Source organism: Piliocolobus tephrosceles, chromosome 9 (genome assembly GCF_002776525.5).
Source record: "Piliocolobus tephrosceles isolate RC106 chromosome 9, ASM277652v3, whole genome shotgun sequence".
In the NCBI taxonomy this organism is placed as follows: Eukaryota; Metazoa; Chordata; class Mammalia; order Primates; family Cercopithecidae; genus Piliocolobus; species Piliocolobus tephrosceles.
In genome coordinates, this window is record NC_045442.1 from 84,512,298 (window position 1) to 84,532,761 (window position 20,464).

Genomic DNA, 20,464 nt, shown 5'->3' on the forward strand with positions numbered 1-20,464 from the left:
TAGAATCCCACCAACAGTGTAAAAGTGTTCCTATTTCCCCACATCCTCTCCAGCACCTGTTGTTTCCTGACTTTTTAATGATTGCCATTCTAACTGGTGTGAGATGGTATCTTATTGTGGTTTTGATTTGTATTTCTCTGATGGCCAGTGATGATGAGCATTTTTTCACGTGTCTGTTGGCTGTATGAATGTCTTCTTTTGAGAAATGTCTGTTCATATCCTTTGCCCACTTTTGGATGGGGTTGTTTGTTTTTTTCTTGTAAATTTGTTTGAGTTCTTTGTAGATTCTGGAAAGGTTATTTATAGATTCAATGCCATCCCCATCAAGCTACCAATGAGTTTCTTCACAGAATTGGAAAAAACGGCTTTAAAGTTCATATGGAACCAAAAAAGAGCCCGCATTGCCAAGACAATCCTAAGTCAAAAGAACAAAGCTGGAGGCATCACGCTACCTGACTTCAAACTATACTACAAGGCTACCATAACCAAAACAGCATGGTACTGGTACCAAAACAGAGATATAGACCAATGGAACAGAACAGAGTCCTCAGAAATAATACCACACATCTACAGCCCTCTGATCTTTGACAAACCTGAGAGAAACAAGAAATGGGGAAAGGACTCCCTATTTAATAAATGGTGCTGGGAAAATTGGCTAGCCATAAGTGGAAAGCTGAAACTGGATCCTTTCCTTACTCCTTATACGAAAATTAATTCAAGATGGATTAGAGACTTCAATGTTAGACCTAATACCATAAAAACCCTAGAAGAAAACCTAGGTAGTACCATTCAGGACATAGGCATGGGCAAGGACTTCATGTCTAAAACACCAAAAGCAACGGCAGCAAAAGCCAAAATTGACAAATGGGATATGATTAAACTAAAGAGTTTCTGCACAGCAAAAGAAACTACCATCAGAGTGAACAGGCAACCTACAGAATGGGATAAAAGTTTTTTATTTTTTTTTTTCTGTTGTTATTTGTTCACCTGCTTGATTATTTGTTTTGATACATCTTTGTATCAAATACAAATAATAGTTTTCTAGGCAGGGGAGATTTGTCATCAAGCTAATGAAACTGAAGCTCCAGGGCCCTAACCTCCTGGGAGGAGCCCTGGCAATGCATTCACATGGTCTTATAATACGCAGAAAGTAAGATGCTTTCACCCCAGTTGGTTAAGACCACTGACACTTTCTACTCAGACACACCCTCCTTGCCACTTACCTTCACACCAGGTGGTATTGGGTGACATGGACCAGATCTCTCTAAGAAGTTGAGATGGGGATACACTTGGTTTAGATTTAGTTGGATTTATTTAGGTGATTTGAAGGCTCTTCTAGAATAGTTGCTTTATTGCTAGCCATCACAGAACACTCCTTCCATTTGTCTAACTCACCTAAAATCTCAGCAGAAAGTTGCAGGGCCAGCAGCCAGATGAAATTGACCATGCTCTATAATACCCAGCCCCTGAAGGAAGCATGAACTGTACAGAGCCAGTAGCTGATCTACAAGAAGTTTTTGCACTCATCAGAAATGAAAAACTGTAATTTAGTTCTCAAAAATACTATCTAATTGAAATGCTTCCCTATCAGGGATATACTCCATAATTGTGTATACTGCATTATCAATACATCATATGAATTTTTTATGGGAATCCCATGAAATAGAATTTGTTAGGTATCACGGATTTGCAGCAAAGAACTCTGTTGCAGCACTAGAAAGAGCAAAAATGTTTCATGCAAAGCTGCGTGTTTCATGCATCCTATTAATCGTTTCAATAATAAAAACATTTCAATCCACCACGCTAGAAGAAAAGCTAAACTATATTTCTATCCTCTCTAGAGAAAATTATATAACAAAAGTTTCATCATATGGAAAAATAATCAGAGTATGCCATTAAAAATTTGAAAGGAAAAAAGTATTATAGACATTGTCAGGAAGTTAAGAAAAATATTACTTGCTGGCTTTTGTGATATCTGCAGGATTTATTCAGCTTTTAAAAAGTCATAAAGTTTTTGTGATTTCTTTTCTCATCCTAAATAAACATTTATTTCATGCCATCTATTGTAACTTTGTATTCTTTTTCATAAAGAGGGCCCCACATAGCATGTATCTGCTTCTGTTTCTATGTATTTCTCTTCAGAGATTTAGCTAGTGTTGATAACCCAGAACAGTTACTAACATGCATAGGTTTATTGTTCTAGAAGGAACAGGTTTTTGATTGAACAATCAAACCACACATGGATGTCAACACATCTACGAATCATATTCTTTGGAAATGTCATCTTTCTCTATTTCCTTTGCTGCTTTGGTGCAGGCTGGCAAGATGAATGATCTGTAATTGTTTGAAGAATTTTGGCCTAAGGTATTAAAAAGCAAAACTGAGACCTGTTTCCTGAGTTAATTTTCATGTTATTCACTGAATTCCCTATTTTGTTCTTACAGAAGCATAAAGAGTTCAAGTCATTATCTGCGTAAGACGCTTGCTTTGCAGCAAGCTGCCGATGACATTACTTCATCTGATGACTGTTCTGTAAAAATAAGTTATTCACGCCAAGGAAGAGGATGATCATCAGAGAATGGAAACCCTAATTAAGTATTTTTTGAGCTACTAAGTTTGTCTTCAGAGCCTGATGACTTCCCAGTTTTAATCAAGAAATTAATCAACTAATTTAATCAGGAAATTCCCTGGTAGGGGGAGAAATAAATACCTGTAAAAGTTAAACCAATGTATACATAAAGTACTTACTTAAGGGGACTGTTGAGCTTTACAGCTTCAAAAAAATTCCATTTTTAAAAATTACTTTTTAGGTAATCTGCATTTTTATGAATATTTTGAAATATAGTGCATTGAAAAATCTGAACAATTAAACATGCAATAAAAAATAAGTAATGTAGTAGTATTAAATTCATTAAACAAAGTTCTTCATATAATCTTTCAGTTTAGTTAAAGTAATTTGAGTACTTAAAATTCTGAAAAATTCACAAATATAAATTCATTTGAGTTTGGTCAAAATAATTTGGAAAAAAAAGTCAGTTTCCTGATAATACATGGACCACTTGAATAAACTCAATTAAATTGTGCTCAATTATTATTTATTTTTAGATGTAAGCTTTTTTCCTGAAAACAAACAACAATTTATTATGAAATTGTATCTTGACAATGTGTTAACTTCAAAGCCAAGATGCAAGAAATAAAAGAAACATCCTGAAAATGAATGAAAGCAATTATGTTCTACTCAGGAAACTCTAACATCAAATAATAATACAAATAGTGATCTAGTCAGAAAATGTTTTTAACCATAGAGAAAACTAAATATTTTTTCATGGGCCACAAGATAAAGAACTTCATATTTTATAATAAATCGTCACTGAAGTGACACAGGTACTGACCGGAACAACCACAGGACAGGCAGAGGCTGTCAGCCACCAGGGTACAGTGCCAGAGTGACTCACTTCAAGAGGTAGAAATATGCATGCAAATAGAGTTCAAGTAGATTTCAAATGTTGTATACTTAATGGGGATTTTCTATCCAAAAATAGACTTTGAAACTTTTAAGAGCTATCAAAATTTTGCAATCCTCAGTGTCCCGTAGCACATCTTTAGTCCTCAGAGACAGACCAGAGGCCTTGGCACATCGTGTGCTAAGGGAAAATTAAAAAACAGGAAGAAGTTACCAAACCTTTCAGGCTCCACTCAACCTAAACTACACTCTCAACATCCATTTCCCATCTCCAACTTTGCTCTCAACATTAATGGAGTCTCCAAATTAAGAAAACTTTACCCAGAAGGGAAGTGTAGCCCTTTAGATCAATGGCTGTTCTTGGGGATATGTAGGGGTCCAGGCAAGGAATAGTAGGGAAGAAATGGCCTCCTGAGGACCTCCCAAAATCCCTTGGCAGACTTCTTCCAAATATCCTTCAATGCGTCAGAATGCAGGTTAACAAACAGACAGGTTGTGAGAACGTTTGGTCAGGAGAAAGCCACGTGACCCACGACCCATTGCTCCTCTAAATGGCCAACAAATTAGAGGAAAATGAAGTGCAGGTTATTTATCAACTGAGTTGCACTCACATAAGTAGAAATCTTTCCAGTTTCTCTCCACTGAAACCGTAAAGTTGCAATTCTGCTGTTGTTTTTCACTTCATATACTACAACACCTTTGGCACAGATCCCCAGGGCCATCTGCTCTTCTGGCCTCCTCTTCTCTGAGAATACTTGGTGAACCAGCACACCGTATTCTGGGAGCTGCTGAGTGACCTGGAGCAGAAAAAGGCTGATTTAGAAGAGACAGGCACATGGTTTAAAATAATGGGCCTCACGTCATTCACTCCATGCAAAACACATTGATAGGCATTCTGAAAAGAAAGAGTAGGATTGTCACATAAGTTTAGGAAACACTGGATCGAACAGATTTATTTGCTGTGTACAGAATTTCTCTGCACCTCTGATATGATGGAATTTTCCCTTTTTTTTTTTTTTTTTTTTTTTGTAACCCAAGGAATACTTTTCTCATGGAATACCTAAAACAGTACTTAGAACACAGTTATTATGAAAATAACACAGTAGAATAATAATATTCTGAATAAGTTTTTTAGAATTCATACTCTTCTGGGACATCTCATGGTAAGAGATTTCTTTTCCTGGTTATGTCAGAGTCTATAGTATTTTCTGTTCCAACCCCCTTACATGACAGATACAAAAACTGAGGCTAAGGCATAGAAAGCAACCTTTCAGATCACCAGTATTAGTTGTGAACTGCAGAGAAAATGACAATTCACTTTGGCACTCCTCACCACACAGCAATGCCTTCGTGGGGGTCCCCATAGCCCAAGGTCTTGCCTCTGTTTACCAGGTTAGGGGAATAACTTTTGCCAGAGGCCATGGGTCAACTGGAGCTGGGGACTGCATTAGGCCACCAACTTCTTAAGAGACCAGAGTATAAAATGAACACAAATGTTTCTACACCTGAATGGCAGTCACTTTCCCACCCTGGGCTTTCCCAACCTCATCTTCACCAGGGAGACGCCAGTCCCCATCAGAAAGTTGATGTGTCTCTGGGACCCACAGCCAGGACCTCTTGCTCCATGCATTTGAAGCCCTCTCAGACGGGTTGTATTGCTGGGATCTGGTATCCCATTCCTACCCCCAACCAGAGAGCATCATGTCCTATCCAATCTCTCTCACCCCCAGGCAAGGTCACAAAAACAGGGACAAATTATGGCTTTTGAGAGCTCCTTTCTCAGGCTCCTTGCCCATTCACTGTTGATGAAGTCCGTGCAGACAGCTTATGCTGCCTGCAGACTCCACAGCTCTTCACACAGGGTTCAGATTACATTTCTGAACCCTAAGCCTCCTTCGTTTAACTTTGGAGAGACCCTGTCATCATCATCATCATGATTATCATTGTCATCATATTCAGTCAGTATCCTCATCATCATACAAATCAATATTTACTGAGCGCTGGTGCTGAAATATCCAGTGGCCAGACTGGGCATGTGATTAAAGTTTAACAAAGCAGGACCACCCCAAGATAACTAGGTAGATGTTTTTAAAGAATTCGGTGTGATATTTCTTTTAAAAATAAGCATTAATAAGTAGTCCTCATTAGGATAAAGACACCTTTGCTAGACTTACACTTCTTCAATTGTTTAGTATTAGTTTATATTCTAATTTATTATTTAACTATACAAAGAGAGATATGATACTTTTCAGTTCTTTGGGCCTCAAGATTCCTACTGGTAAAGCACCATGCTAAGCCTCTCCCAGCATAATTTCATTATTATTTAATCTTCAGAACAATCACAGAGATGGTGAAGCTATCCCTTTTCTAAGTAATCTGTCCAAGTTCCTGCTTTTGAGTCAGGAATAGAAATATGGAAAGATGAGCCTGTTTGCTCCTGAGTCTTCACTCTTAACAACTGAAATATAGGGAATCCAAAAGGCCTGGAAACATAGGCAAATATACTTTATGTTGTCAATGGCATCCTCATCTGTAAAACAATAAAATAATGACGTCTACCTCCATTCCCTGTCTGCTAGGGAGTCTCCTAGGATGCTTCTCCTGGCCCTGTTTGCATTGCTATTGCTGGGTGTCCTTTCAAAGGGTCATTTCCTCTCCATGTGCTTTGGGCCATCTTACTACAAGGTCTGTCCTCCTTACAACAGGCAGCAAAGTTGAGATGGGACCAAGCACTCCTGGCTGCAGCCACACAGCACCCTTGCTGTATTGAACGTTCTTCTAAACAAATGGATTGTTATTTCTGGATATTCATCAAGGGGTTCAGAATTCATCTACTCTGACCTCATAATTCCACCCGTGGGTATTTACCCTAAGAAAATACGCTGAATAATCAGGACAACCCCTGCTCATAATGCTGTTCAGTACAGACTTGTGGGGTGATTTGGGGAAACCAGCTCCTGGAAGTAAACAGTTTCCTAAAAACAGCACTGCCTTAAAATTGATTATCAGGCAGCCTTTACAAAGGATATTTATAAAGCATTTGTAATTATCAGGAGAGTGCATTTGTTGTAGTGCTAAGTGGGAGAAACTACAAGATACAACCAGTATGACTTCAATAGCAAGAAAAAAATATTTTAATAACCTATTACAACCCTCAGCTATGTAAGAAAATGGCTCCATGGTTGAGGAAGTTAGGAAAACATTGAATTCACCTTAAACAGGTTATTCTGAGATTAATACGCTAATATAGTTGTGAATCTACAGACAGCCTATGGTATTCAGTGCTCCCCAAAATGGACTTTTGCCCAGTCTGTTGCTAGTATGAGATGCTGAACTGTCAGAGTTAGTCATTAGTGAACTGGGGGCCAAGAGGCAGCCTCCCAATAATGATTTTCTCCTTTTTCTAATGAAACACAAGAGCCATGAGGAGCTATAATTAAATAATCCAGTGATTGCTTGTAGAGTAGTAACTGAGCTCTGGGATGGGCTCCGAGGATCCAGGGCCCTCCAGGCATTTATAGCCCAGTAGAAGGGATGGAAAGTGTCCGGAAAGGACTGCAGTGCAAGGTGTCTTAGCAATATGTATCAACAATGTTCAAAATGTTTATTACCTTCCACCCAGTAACTCCACTCATGAGATTCTATCCCTAAGGAATGAAGCAGAAATACAGCTAAGATTTATATGTAAAAGATGCTAATCTCAGTATCGTTTTAAATAGTCCCATATTGGAAACTATTTATATGTTAAACAATAGAGCATTGAGAGAAAAAAGTAGGGTACAACATACGTTAATTCAAAAGAAGTTTTCAAATGTTTAGATTTATGGGATTATATGCATACATAAAAGTGCATATATAATATAAAGCTAATTTTAAACATATATGCATATACACATATATAGGAATGCACAGAACAAACAGAGAAGGATGAATATACCAAAATATAACTGTGCTATCTCCAGGCAGCAGAATTATGAGGAAATGTTTACTTTTATAATCAAGGAGGGGGAGAAAATCTTTAACAAACCCTCACCCTAATGAGAGGCTCCCAGTGTGCTCTGGGGGTGATGACAGAGCCCTGTCTAGTTTCTCCGTCTGTACCACAGGCAGGTAACACTAGAGTTAACAACCCCAACCAGTCTACCAAGGGGAACTGCAAAAGCAAGAGTGCTCCTTGAAACCGATAAAGATTACATGTCTTTCTGTGAATGGGGGAAAATTGGTTTCCTGTATTTTTGCTTCTGAGCCTGGTAGTTTCTTTTACAATCATTTTTCATCATTCAACCAGGAAGCGAGGGACCCTGACAGTGAACTCAGCACTCAAAGCCAGGGTCTGGGCAGAGGCCAGAAGGTAACGTCCATCCTACAGGCATCTATTGCAGGGTTGGGTCCTTGGCCTCTAGACTGGATTCTGCAGTTCCGTGGCTCTGTGACCACTCATCATCAGGTGGCTTTGAAGTCTCCACTGGTCCTTCATCAAGGGAATGCTTTGTCCCCTTGACAGGGAACACGTGTGCAGCCCGGACTACAGAGTGCCCTGATCATGCTTTGCCAGTGCTTCTCAAACGAAATGCTTGCAGGCTACACTATGGTAGATACAGGGATAGTTCTGCAAAATGACTGGCTGAAAAGCAAAGGACCGACCTCATGTTGGCTGTTCTGTTTTCAAGTACCCATCTCAATTAAGGGCTAGAAAACACAGACGGAATATTTCTACCTGACTTCTATACACAGAAATATACAAATCTCCTAGCTTCCTTTTAAAACTGCTCCCCCAATCAAATGGCCCAGCCTGTATCCTGTCCTGGGGAAGCTGCGAGTGTCCTCTCACTTGCCCCCCAGCTGTATCTGCACAGGCACAGTAGCCACTCCCTCCCTGGTCCCCACATCTTGACATAGAGTAGCTGGTATTGTTCTTGTTCCATTGAGCGTTTATTGAGTTGTGCGCCTGTGGGTAGACCGCAATCCTCCCCACAAGACGTGGGGTTTCCTGGGAACAAAGAGCATGTGCTTTTTGTCTCCATTTTCCAGTGCCTGGCCCACAGCAAGGGGAGGCTGTGGAGTAGCAAAGACTATTCATCATTGTCTGTGCCGACACGGGGGTACTGCAGTGCCACTGTTTCTGCGCCGCTGGTGAAGAGACAGCGGGCTCAAGCTGTACCCCTGTGCACAGGCCACAGCAGCTGTGCTGTGTTGAGGACTGCTGCCTGGAGGGCTGCAAACTTGGGGTTTTGCAATGGCTTTTCTCTGGCTCAAGCTCTGATCTTGTACTTCTGCTGTCCCATGTGTCAACTATAAGAAACGTAGTCTCCCTGCTTAGAGGAAACTGTCTGGAATGCTGATCTAAGATTTGGCCGGGCACAGTGGCTCACGCCTGTAGTCCCAGCACTCTGGGGGGCCAAGGCAGGCGGATTACCTGAGGTCAGGAGTTTGAGACCAGCCTGGCCAACATGGGGAAACCCTGTCTCTACTAAAATACAAAAATTAGTGGAACATGGTGGCAGGCACCTGTAATCCCAGAGCGAGACTCCATCTCAAAAAATAAATAAATAAATAAATAAATAAGGAAAAGCCCTACCACCCTCACCCCAGCTCACTAAGTCCTACCCTCTTTGGGGTCATTTCCAATGCCAGCTGCTTCCAGAAGCCTCTCCTTGCCCCTCCCTCCCTCTTAGAGCTCCACCCTTGCTCGTGCCTCCTTGTGGTTCTGCACACACCTGGGCCCCTTGAGAAGGCTCCACAGGGGATTGCTGACTGCATTCCCTTGAAGACCAACACCTCTCTCCAGGTCAGGAAGGCCTTACCCTCAAGAATTCCAGCTCAGCATCCTCTCCCCAGAGTGCAGAGCTGAGCCGGTGCATCTCTGAGACTTTGACTTGGACCCGTAGAGCGGTCATCCTCTCTATCAGACTTGCTGGGATGTAATCTTCAACGTGAAAGTATGGCTTACTCTCCACCTGCTGGAAGTAAGATGCAGAGGGGGAGGGCATGATAAAGACACTGTCCGGGGGACTCTGAGCAGAATGAAAACATTATCTGTAGTCACAATTCCAGGAGAGCTCCAGAGCAAGACACTTCCTCGAGATGCCCACCTGGGATATTATTTTCCACTATATTGGAAACAGGGCCAAACCCTAGGACATGAACAGAAAAGAGAGAGTAAAGGAACTGTTTTTGAGCCCCTTTTTATGCCAGGTAGTTCACAGAACACATAAGGCTCTTCTGATTTTCACAGGAATACTCTGAAGATGGCATTGTCATTGCCATTGCCAAGATGAGCAAGAGAGAGGTCACTCAACAGGGCAAAGCTCACACCACTTGAAAGTGACAGAAACAAGATTTGTTCACCCAAAACCCTCACACTTTCCATGATGTATGTTTTACCAAAAGGCACAGCAAAACCTTGGCCCCAAAACTCCGTGTTTTTTTTAATTCATTTAGCATTTCTGTCTACATGCGCTCCCAGAACATTGTCTCTTCTCACCAGGAAGGTCTTAGCTTTGGCATCATTGCTGCACAAGAAGGTGTTTAAGGAGTAGCCCCCTGAAAAAGGGGAGACTGGATACCCCAGTCCACCTTCATCAAGTCTGTTCTTTGGGAGACTGAGGCTGTATCCCCACTAGGAGAGGATAGCAGGTTGAATCACTCACTGCTTGATGGTGAGTTCCCTGAACACAGACTCTGGGGCAGGCAGAAGTCTGCAGAAGTCCATACAGGAGTGATATTGAGGTCCAATATACAGAATGAGGAATGCAGGACCAGGCAGAGGGAGAAGCTGACCTTACCTTTGTATTCCCAAATCAACATGTCCTGGTCTCAGGATGCCCTTGCCAGCCTAACCCTGGGCAAGCCATTTCCCTCCAGTTGAGAACAGTTACTCATGAGGAAGGCAGCTAGGATCTGGGAGAATCTGGCATCGTTGGGGCTGGGGGTGAACGAGTTGGCCTGAGGGGGGATCTGAAGGGAAGAGCACAGTGTCCGCCACCTCCCACTCTCCTGATGTAGCAGCATGTCTCCATGTGGCCATGGACCAAGAATCCTCAGGCCGGTGCTGGCTCGTGCTGGTTTTGAGCTCAGCTCCACCACAAACGGAGAGACATTATTCAGCAGGCTAGTGTGTAAAAAAGCATTTAGAATGCTATTAGAGTGGCCAAATTCCAGAACACTGGCAATACCATGCTGGAGAGGATGTGGAACAACAGGAACTCTCAATCATTGCTGGTGGGATTGCGAAATGGCAAAGCCATTTTAGAAGACAGTTTGGTGGTTTTTCATAGAACTAAACATATGCTTACCATACAATCGAGCAATCGTGCTCCTTGGTAATTACCAAAAGGAGTTGAAAACTTATGTCCACACAAAAACCTGCACACAGATGTTTATAGCAGCCTTACTCATAATTGCCAAAACTTAGAAGCAAATGATGTCCCTCAGTGGGTGAATGGATAAATAAACTGTTACATCCAGACAATGCAATATTGTTCAGTGCTAAAAAGAAATGAGCTGTCAAGCCATGAAAAGACACGGAAGAGTCTAAAATGCATATTACTAGGTGAAAGAAGTAGGTGTGTAAAGACTACATACTGTATGATCCTAGATATATGATATTCTGGAAAAAGCAAAACTATGGAAGTGTAAAAAGATCAGGGGTTTGGAGGCAGGGAGAAATAAATAAGTGGAGCATAGAGGATTTTTAGGGCCATGAAACTACTCTGTAAGATGTTTGAAAACTGGTTATACAAATTGAGTAATTCTTGTCATATCCAACTAAATCAGAGTCCAGGAACCAGGAAGAAAATGAACTCGGGGCACATAGCGCCTGCTCCAAGAATTAAATTTTTCCAACAGCCCAACTACTGAAAGGACTTGCTGTAATCCTAAGACCAATTTTACCTAGTAGCTGCTGAAAAGACCTGCCGGGACTCTAAGACTTGTTTCACCTCCCACTGTCACTCACCAATCAGTTTTCAGTTCCCAAAAGCTTCTGAAGTGCTGATGAGTTTTCTTTCAAAACTACAACATTTTTATTCCTAATAAAAATCTCAACCTTCTCTTCATTCTTGAGACACACCAAAGACCACCCAGTATGTGAGTATACCCCAAACTGCAATTCTTGCTTCCCAAATAAATTGTTTTAAATTTAGAGATTCATCTCCATATTTTATTTGACTTCAACAATAGCATAATGGTGGATACATGTCTTTATACATTTGTCAAAACCCATAGAATGTACAACATCAAGCGTGATCCTCAGTGTAAATTATGAGCTCTCAGTGGTAATGGTGTGTCAATGTAGGTTCATTGATTGTAACAAATGTACCTTCTGGTGCAGGATTTTTATGTTGTCTGTAGGAGAAGGCCATGCATGTCGAGGGGCAGGGGATATATGAAAAATCCCTATATTTTCAAATCAAATTTACTGTGAATCCAAAACTGTTCCAAACATTAAAGTCTATTAAAACATTTATTTAAAAAAGCATTTAGGATCTTTGACCCAGGATCCTTTTGGTAGGAATATATCCAAGAGAAAAGTCCATAAGGGACTGAAAAAACTCTGGGGTCAAGTACACTTGTTTTTATGGCATTTATAAAACAGAAAAATCAGATGCAATTTAAATGATAATAATAGTAGTTATCACTCACATAGTGCTACTGGATGAATATCCCACAATACAAGAACGAAGAAGTGAAGGAAGACTGGGAAGGCATAGCAGGCTGCCACTCCAGAGGATCACTAGGAAGGCCACTGGAGGACATGTACAATTGAATGAGAAAGAAGAATGCAAATCAAATGTGGTGAAGTTCACAACTGTGTAAAAAACCCCGCATGTGATCAAGGCAGGGAGAGAATGCACCCAGAGGAAAGTTATTCTGCTGTGATGATGTGATTAAGGAGATTTATTTTTATACTAAATTGTCTTTGTCTCCCTTTTTAAAATGCAAATGTAATCATGTTGCTTCCCTGCTTAAAATTCTTCAGGGGCTCCCAATCTTTCACAACAGTGGTTTCCAAGTTATTTCTTTCTGCACCAGAACCATTTATCAAAGAAAATATAAGCCCCTTAGGAGGCCACACTGTCTTCCCAGATACAACAGGTGGCCGCCACCCAGCTTCACAGCCACCGAGGCTCAGGCAGCGAACAGGCCAGACTTCTCTTCTTGCCCATTCAATGACACAGAGAGGGACTCTCCTTTCTGAGGTCTCACTCAATGCCCTTTGAAGTGTCCATTGCAGCACCTGGCATATAGCAAAGCAATGTGAAGTGAGCCCTGGTCGCACTCCTTCTAGCTTACCTAACCTCACAGAGTCACAACTTTCTCAATGGCAAGCACCAGCTTTTCAGGGTTGATGTAAGAATTCAATGGTGCCAAGCCCAGAGCAGGCCTTGCACAAATCAAGACTGAGTAAGTGATTGTATAAACGAATGGGTTTGCATAAACTTATTGGCCTTTACAAACATGAGACAAGAAAAAGGTCTGCCTTCAGGGGCCACATGGGGGCAGCAGAGAGCACCTCAGCAATATCCTGGGGCAGTAGACAGGTTAAGGCTTGGCAGGATTTGGGGATGGGGAAGCAGAAGGAGGAGAATGAGATGACACTGAGCCAGAAGCGGGGTGAGATCAGTCAGAAACTGGACGGGCACAGGAAAGCACCATAATGGAGTGTTGGTGCTGGTCCATTTTGTGTGTCAACTTGACTGGGCCATGGGATGCCCAGATATTTGGTCAAATATTCTGGGTGTGACTGTGAGGGTGTTTTTGGACTTGACTGACACTTAAATCCATATACTGAATAAAGCAGATGGCCCTCCCTAATGTGAGTGGACCTCATCCAATCTGTTGAAGGACTGAATTAAACAAAAAGACTGACCCTCCTGTGGAGAAGCAGCTCCTCTCTGCCTGACTCTCTTCATGCCAGGATGCAGGTCTTCTCTTGCCTTTGAGCTCAGGCTTGGACTGGAACTGCACCATTGGCTCTCCCAGGTTTCTGGCTTGCTAACTGCACAACTTGAAGCTTCTCAGCCTACATAACCACATGAGCCAATGCCTTCTAATACATCTCTAGATAGATACACAGAAAGACATATAGATGATAGATAGATAATAGATACATAGATAGATACATAGGCAGAAGATAGATACATAGATGATAGATAGATAGATAGATACATACATACATACATACATAGATGCATAGATAGATACATAGATGGATAGATAGAGAGATAGATAGATAGATAACTATCCATTAGTTCTGTTTCTCTAGAGAACTTAGACTATTATAGGTTCATAGAGACAGGTCTGAGCCCCTGGAGCCCTGGGGCAGCAGACTCTGCTGTACTGACTCCAGGTCTGAGTAAGAGACTATTACTCAAACTCCCACCTGCCTCCAGTGGATCTGACCTGTGGTCCCCAACAACTCTAAGTGCTAGAGTTAAACTCAGGTTTGACATCCTGTATCTGAATCTACAGACTGAAGGTTAGCTGTTGTATTATTTTATATTAGAGCACTATAATGCTGGAGGAAGGAAAAGGAAAGCTTGTAAGCATAGGTACCACACATGCATTGCCACCTTTCACCTTCACATCAGATTTGCAAGAGATTGATGATTATTTTCCATTTTGCAGATAAAAAAGCCAAGGCTCAGAGAGAAAACATGCCAAGGCCATATAGCTACTGAAACAGAGGCCACAGCAAGAATGTCAACTGATTCACTGGGACACTCCTGGCTTAGAGCACCCTCCTCCCAGGACTCCGCAGTGTAGCACCACAAGGGCAAGAAGAAGGTGGCCTAGGCATGAAAAAGGCCCCAGGCCCAGGTACTGAGGGCAGGAAAGAGTTCAAGGGTAAGCAGTGACAGGGCTTGTCAAAAGGGCAGGAAGGAGGTTAAGGGGTCCAGGCCAGCTCTGAGACACTGTCTCCCTGGGGCAGTGTCAGGGACAGAAAGTGAACTTCCAGTCCCCATGGACCAGGGTAGGCCCAGGAGAGGGGACAGATGGGAATTGAACTACAGTTCCTTGACAAGCCAACTGCTGATGTTCCGATGCATGACTGTCATCTGTAGTGTCTTCCAGTCCAGGAGTTTCAGCTCCATTCATTCACAACTCTTGCACAAACTCCCTGTGCCTCAAGCAGTGCTTTAGTGCTGGAGAAATGGCTACACAAAGCAGACAAAAAAAGCCCTTACCCTCAGGTGTTTTCTATGCTAATGATCAATAAAATGATTTCATCATCCCATGTGATGATAAATGCTGTGAACAAAACCCCTGCAGGGTGAAGGAATACACAGGGACTTCGAAGACCCCAGGACACAGCAGCACCTTCCGAGCTGTACCGGGACGAAAGCAAGACAGTGTTGGGAGAGTCTGAGAAGTGTTTTTCGAAACGCAGTCTGTAACCCATTGGTGAGCTATGAATCAATTTAGGGACCCATAATCAGCATTTTTAAAATGAATGAAAATATAATGGGAGATATCAATGTGCATTGCGTATAGAAAGGCTGCACCTTATTTCCTGAGGTTTTTGCTTCAGTTCTGTTCTATATACTTGTGTGCGTGTTGGGTTTTAATGTCCATTTATCCATGGGACATGGCAAAAAAATGTTTACAACCCCACTGTTCTCACTGCTTTAACTGTTGGGCTTGTCCCTGCTCTTCAGTCCAGTTCCAGAGCCAAGGCAGGCAAGTTATAACTGAGGTCACTCACAGCCCTCCCCATCTATCCCACATACCCTATGAGGGTTAAGACACAGAACTCTGCGAAGGTGTTCACACCCAGTTGTGGCTACTGCTTCTCTTTCTCAGACTCAGGGTGTATTAATCTACTGGAGTTGCCATAACAAATACTAACTGGGGAGCTTAAACAATAGAAATTCATTTTCTCATAGTTCTGGGGGCTGGAAGTCCAAGACCAAGGCTTCTGCAGGTTTGGTTTCTCCCAAGGCCTCTCTCCTTGGCTTGCTGACAGCCCCCTTCTCCCTGTGTCCTCACATGGCCTTTCCTCTGTACTTGTGCCTCCCTGGTGTTTCTTCGTGTGTCCAAATTTCTTGTTCTTATGAGAGCACCAGTCAGATTGGATCAGGGCCCACCTTAACAGTCTCACCCCAAATTAATCACCTCTTTAAAGGTCCTAACTCCAAATACAGTCACCTTCTGAGGTACTGGTAATTAGGGGTTCTACATATGAATTTGGGGGCTCAAGACTCAGCCCATAATACAAGATCTGACCCCGGTGATGTAGCAGACTAGAACTTTAGGTAAACACGGTTCCTTTGTTCACCAATGATATAACATCTCTGACCACTCTGACCACTAACTGCCCACTGTTGGTGGACATGTATTTCTGGCCACATGTGACTATTCATCTTCTTTTTGGAAATGGGAAACCATCCTTCCTCCCTCTCAGTCTATGCACTTTGCAGTGTGAGCTCTATCCCTGCCTCCTAGGGTGACCATGGGGTTAGACTCAAGTCTAACCAATCAAAACATGACATCCTCCTACACAATGATTGGCTTCAGGTGGGCACATGACTCTGTCAGCACCAATGGGACAGAAACCCAGGATTTCCATGCCATTTCCAAGGGAGAGACTCTCTTGCACAGGGCTGGAACCTGGAGGGTGGAATTGGAAAGCCATGAAACGCAAATTTGACAGGAGAGCACAGCTCAGAGACACAAGAAGCCCAAGTCCTGCTGACATCATGTGAGTTCCTATCACCCAGGGTCCAAGGTAAGAGTGATTGGGCTGGAAGCTTGTCAAAGGGATGCTATGGGGCTGAGAAAGAACCAGAACCCTTCAGTTTTGCAAGCCAGTAAATGACATGTTTTATTCAAGCCAGCCTGAGCTTGATTTGCTATCACTGGTAATCAACAGAATGCTGTCCAATCACCTGTGCTGGCCAAGGGTATGGGAGGATGCTAAAAATGACCCAGCAGGTCCACTTGTGGGGCCAGGAACTCTAGGGGATTGGTACTGACCTTGAAAGGTATATAACATTGAGATGGATGAGCAGACATTATGGGAAAGGGCATTCAAAGGCCCAAGTACCTGCCAGTTCTTAGGATTTCAAGGATTTAAAGGTCCTTTTGAAGATTTCTGGGGCAGAAGGGTGGGGTGGGTGTGGTTAACATTTCGTTGTTTCTTCTTCTTTTTTTTTTTTTTAAGCAGTGAATTCCTCCTTCACGCAGTCCTCTTGAAGAAGACCATCTCTTCTCCAGGCTAAGCATTCCCCAGTGGTATCCAGCATTTGTCACATGACAGTGGTGAGTGCTATCCAAGATAAAGCCCACTGTGCTGACTGGGAGGTCACCAGGGAAGAGATTGGTGGAAACTTCCCCTCCTTTGTTCCTTCCTCTCTGCTCCTACTGATGCATCCAGAGAGGGACTCCACATTCAGATGAAATGTCACACTGCTTGGTCTCTGTTGAGGTCTGTTCCCAAGCCTTTCCCTTCATCCAGAACATGGGCAGGAGATGGGGGAAGTGCTGCATAAACCCCGAAAGCAAAATTACACTGCTCTCTATAACAGCTCAAGTGGTTGGTTTCTCCTTCCTGCCTTGTGTCCCCATTTTAAATCCTAATTAGGTAAGTAAATACATTAGCATAATCCTTCCCTACTAATAGGCATCTGAAAATCAAATAACAAGTAATTAACTCTATTAACTCCCTGAGGATTATAACAGAGGACTATCATAGGCAGTTAAATCAAAGAAACTTGCATATGATTCTGCTGCAGGGGCAAGGGCAAGGGCTTGGCCAACAAGATTAGAATTGCCATTTGAGAAGAGTGTATCCCAGAAGAATCAGCATTGGCCTTGGAGTAACACATCTGGGCTCAAATTTAGACTTTACAATGTACTAGCCACATGAACTTCAGATCACTCTTCTAGGAAATTGCGTGATAATATCAACTCTATGATATTATCACACCAATTTACAATGTTTCTGTGAGAGCTGAGTTAACATAAATTGAAAATGTCTAGGTAAATGCCAGGTACATAGTGATCTTTTAATAAAGGTTGGCTGTTACTATTCAAAGCAAGACTAAGCAAAAGAACAAATCTGGAGACATTACATTACCTGACTTCAAACTACACTATAAGGCCATAGTCACCAGAACAGTATGGTACTGGTATAAAAATAGGTGTACAGACCAACAGAACAAAATAGAGACTCCAGATAAGATAAAAAGCGAAACACTTACAGTCAATTGATTTTTGACAAAGCAAACAAAAACGTAAAGTGGGGAAAGGACACCCCATTCAACAAATGGTGCTGGGATAATTCGCTAGCCACATGTAGAAGAATGAAACTGGATTCTCATCTCTCACCTTATACAAAAATCAACTCAAGATGGATCAAAGACTTAAATCTAAAACCTGAAACCATAAAAATTTGAGAAGATAACATCAGAAAAAACTTTCTAGATACTGGCTTAGGCAAAGACTTCATGACCAAGAATCCAACAGCAAATGTAACAAAAACAAAGATAAATAGATGGATTTTAATTAACCTAAAAAGCTTCTGCACAGCAAAAGAAGCAATCAGCAAAGTAAACACACAACCCACAGAATAGGAGAAAATCTTTGCAATCTATTCATCTAACAAAGGACTAATATCCAGAATCTATAAAGAACTCAAACAAATCAGCAAGAAAAAAAGTGAACAATTTCATCAGAAAGTAGATTAAGGACATGAATAAACATTTCTCAAAAGAAGATATACAAATGGTCAGGGGCAGTTCCAAGATGGCCGAATAAGAACAGCTGCAGTCTACAGCTCCCAGAGTGAGCGACGCAGAAGACAGGTGATTTCTGCATTTCCAACTGAGGTACCGGGTTCATCTCACTGAGGCGTGTCGGACAGTAGGTGCAGGACAGTGGGCGCAGATCACTGAGCATGAGCCAAAGCAGGACAAGGCATCGCCTCACCCAGGAAGTGCAAGCAGTCAGGGAATTCCTTTTCCTAGCCAAGGGAAGCTGTGACAGACAGCACCTGGAAAATCGGGTCACTCCCACCCTAATACTGCACTTTTCCAATGGTCTTAGCAAACGGCACACCAGGAGATTATATCCCATGCCTGGCTCAGAGGGTCCCACACCCATGGAGCCTCACTCATTGCCAGCACAGCAGTCTGAGATTGAACTGCAAGGCAGCAGCGAGGCTGCGGGAGGGGTGCCCACCATTGCTGAGGCTTGAGTAGGTGAAAAAAGCAGCAGGGAAGCTCAAACTGGGTGAAGCCCACCACAGCTCAAGGAGGCCTGCCTGTCTCTGTAGACTCCACCTTTGGGGGCAGGGCATAGCTGAACAAAAGGGAGCAGAAACCTCTGCAGACTTAAATGTCCCTGTCTGACAGCTTTGAAGAGAGTATGGGTTCTCCCAGCACAGAGCTGGAGATCTGAGAACCAATAGACTGCCTCCTCAAGTGGGTCCCTGACCCCGAGTAGCCTAACTGGGAGGCACCCACCAGTAGGAGCAGACTGACACCTCACACGGTAGGGTACCCCTCCGAGATGAAGCTTCCAGGAGAACAATCAGGCAGCAACATTTGCTGTTCAGCAACATTCACTGCTCTGCAGCCTCTGCTGCTGATACCCAGGTAAACAGGGTCTGGAGTGGACCTCCGGCAAAAACTCCAACAGACCTGCAGCTGAGAGTCCTGACTGTTAGAAGGAAAACTAACAAACAGAAAGGACATCCACACCAAAACCCCATCTGTACGTCACCATCACCAAAGACCAAGTAGCCTAACTGGGAGGCACCCACCAGTAGGAGCAGACTGACAAGGTAGGTAGATAAAACCACAAAGATGGGGAAAAAACAGAGCAGATGAACTGAAAATGCTAAAAATCAGAGTGCCTCTCCCCCTCCAAAGGAATGCAGCTCCTTGCCAGCAATGGAACAAAGCTGGACGGAGAATGACTTTGACGAGCTGAGAGAAAAAGGCTTCAGATGATCAAACTTCTCCGAACTAAAGGAGGAAGTTCGAAACCATCACAAAGAAGCTAAAAATCTTGAAAAAAGATTAGACGAATGGTTAACTAGAATAACCAGCGTAGAGAAGTCCTTAAATGACCTGATGGAGCTGAAAACCATGACACCAGGACTACGTGGCAAATGCACAAGCTTCAATAGCTGATTCAATCAACTGGAAGAAAGGGTATCAGTGATTGAAATCAAATGAATGAAATGAAGTGAAAGAGAAGTTTAGAGAAAAAAGAGTAAAAAAAAAATGAATGAAGCCTCCAACAAATATGCGACTATGTGAAAATACCAAATGTATATCTGATTGGTGTACCTGAAAGTGACAGGGAGAATGGAACCAAGTTGGAAAACACACTGCAGGATATTATCCAGGAGAACTCCCCCAACCGAGCAGGGCAGGCCAGCATTCAAATTCAGGAAATACAGAGAATGCAACAAAGATGCTCCTTGAGAAGAACAACTCCAAGACACAAAATTGTCAGATTCACCAAAGTTGAAATGAAGGAAAAAATGTTAAGGGCAGCCAGAGAGAAAGGTCAGGTTACCTACAAAGGGAAACCCATCAGTCTAACAGTGGATCTCCTGGCAGAAACTCTACAGGCCAGAAGAGAGTGGGGCCAATATTCAACATTCTTAAAGAAAAGAATTTTCAACCCAGAATTTCATATCCAGTCAAAATAAGCTTCATAAGTGAAGGAGAAATAAAATCCTTTACAGACAAGCAAATACTGAGAGATTTTTGTCACCACCACACCTGCCCTACAAGAGCTCCTGAAGGAAGTACTAAACATGGAAAGGAACAACAGGTACCAACTACTGCAAAAACATGCCAAATTGTAAACACCACTGATGCTAGGAAGAAACTGCATCAACTAACGAGCAAAATAACCAGCTAACATCATGATGACAAGATCAAATTCACACACAACAATATTAACCTTAAATGTAAATGGGCTAAATACTCCAATTAAAAGACACAGACTGGTAAATTGGATAAAGAGTCAAGACCCATCAGT

At 42.4% G+C, this 20,464-nt stretch overlaps 1 protein-coding gene across 2 annotated transcripts in view; it reads right to left on the reverse strand.

Moving 5' to 3' along the window:
• Positions 1-20,464, reverse strand: part of FRMPD2 (FERM and PDZ domain containing 2) — a 127,839-nt gene that overhangs the window by 48,491 nt on the left and 58,884 nt on the right. Inside the window, exons 13-14 of one of the 2 annotated variants that reach the window (XM_023230174.2) lie at positions 9,268-9,423; positions 4,075-4,260 (exon numbers count right to left, since the gene is read on the reverse strand). In XM_023230174.2, coding sequence (XP_023085942.2) covers positions 4,075-4,260; positions 9,268-9,423 — 342 coding nt within the window. The remainder of the gene's footprint in view (positions 1-4,074; positions 4,261-9,267; positions 9,424-20,464) is intronic. The other variant, XM_023230175.2, reaches the window with a different exon arrangement.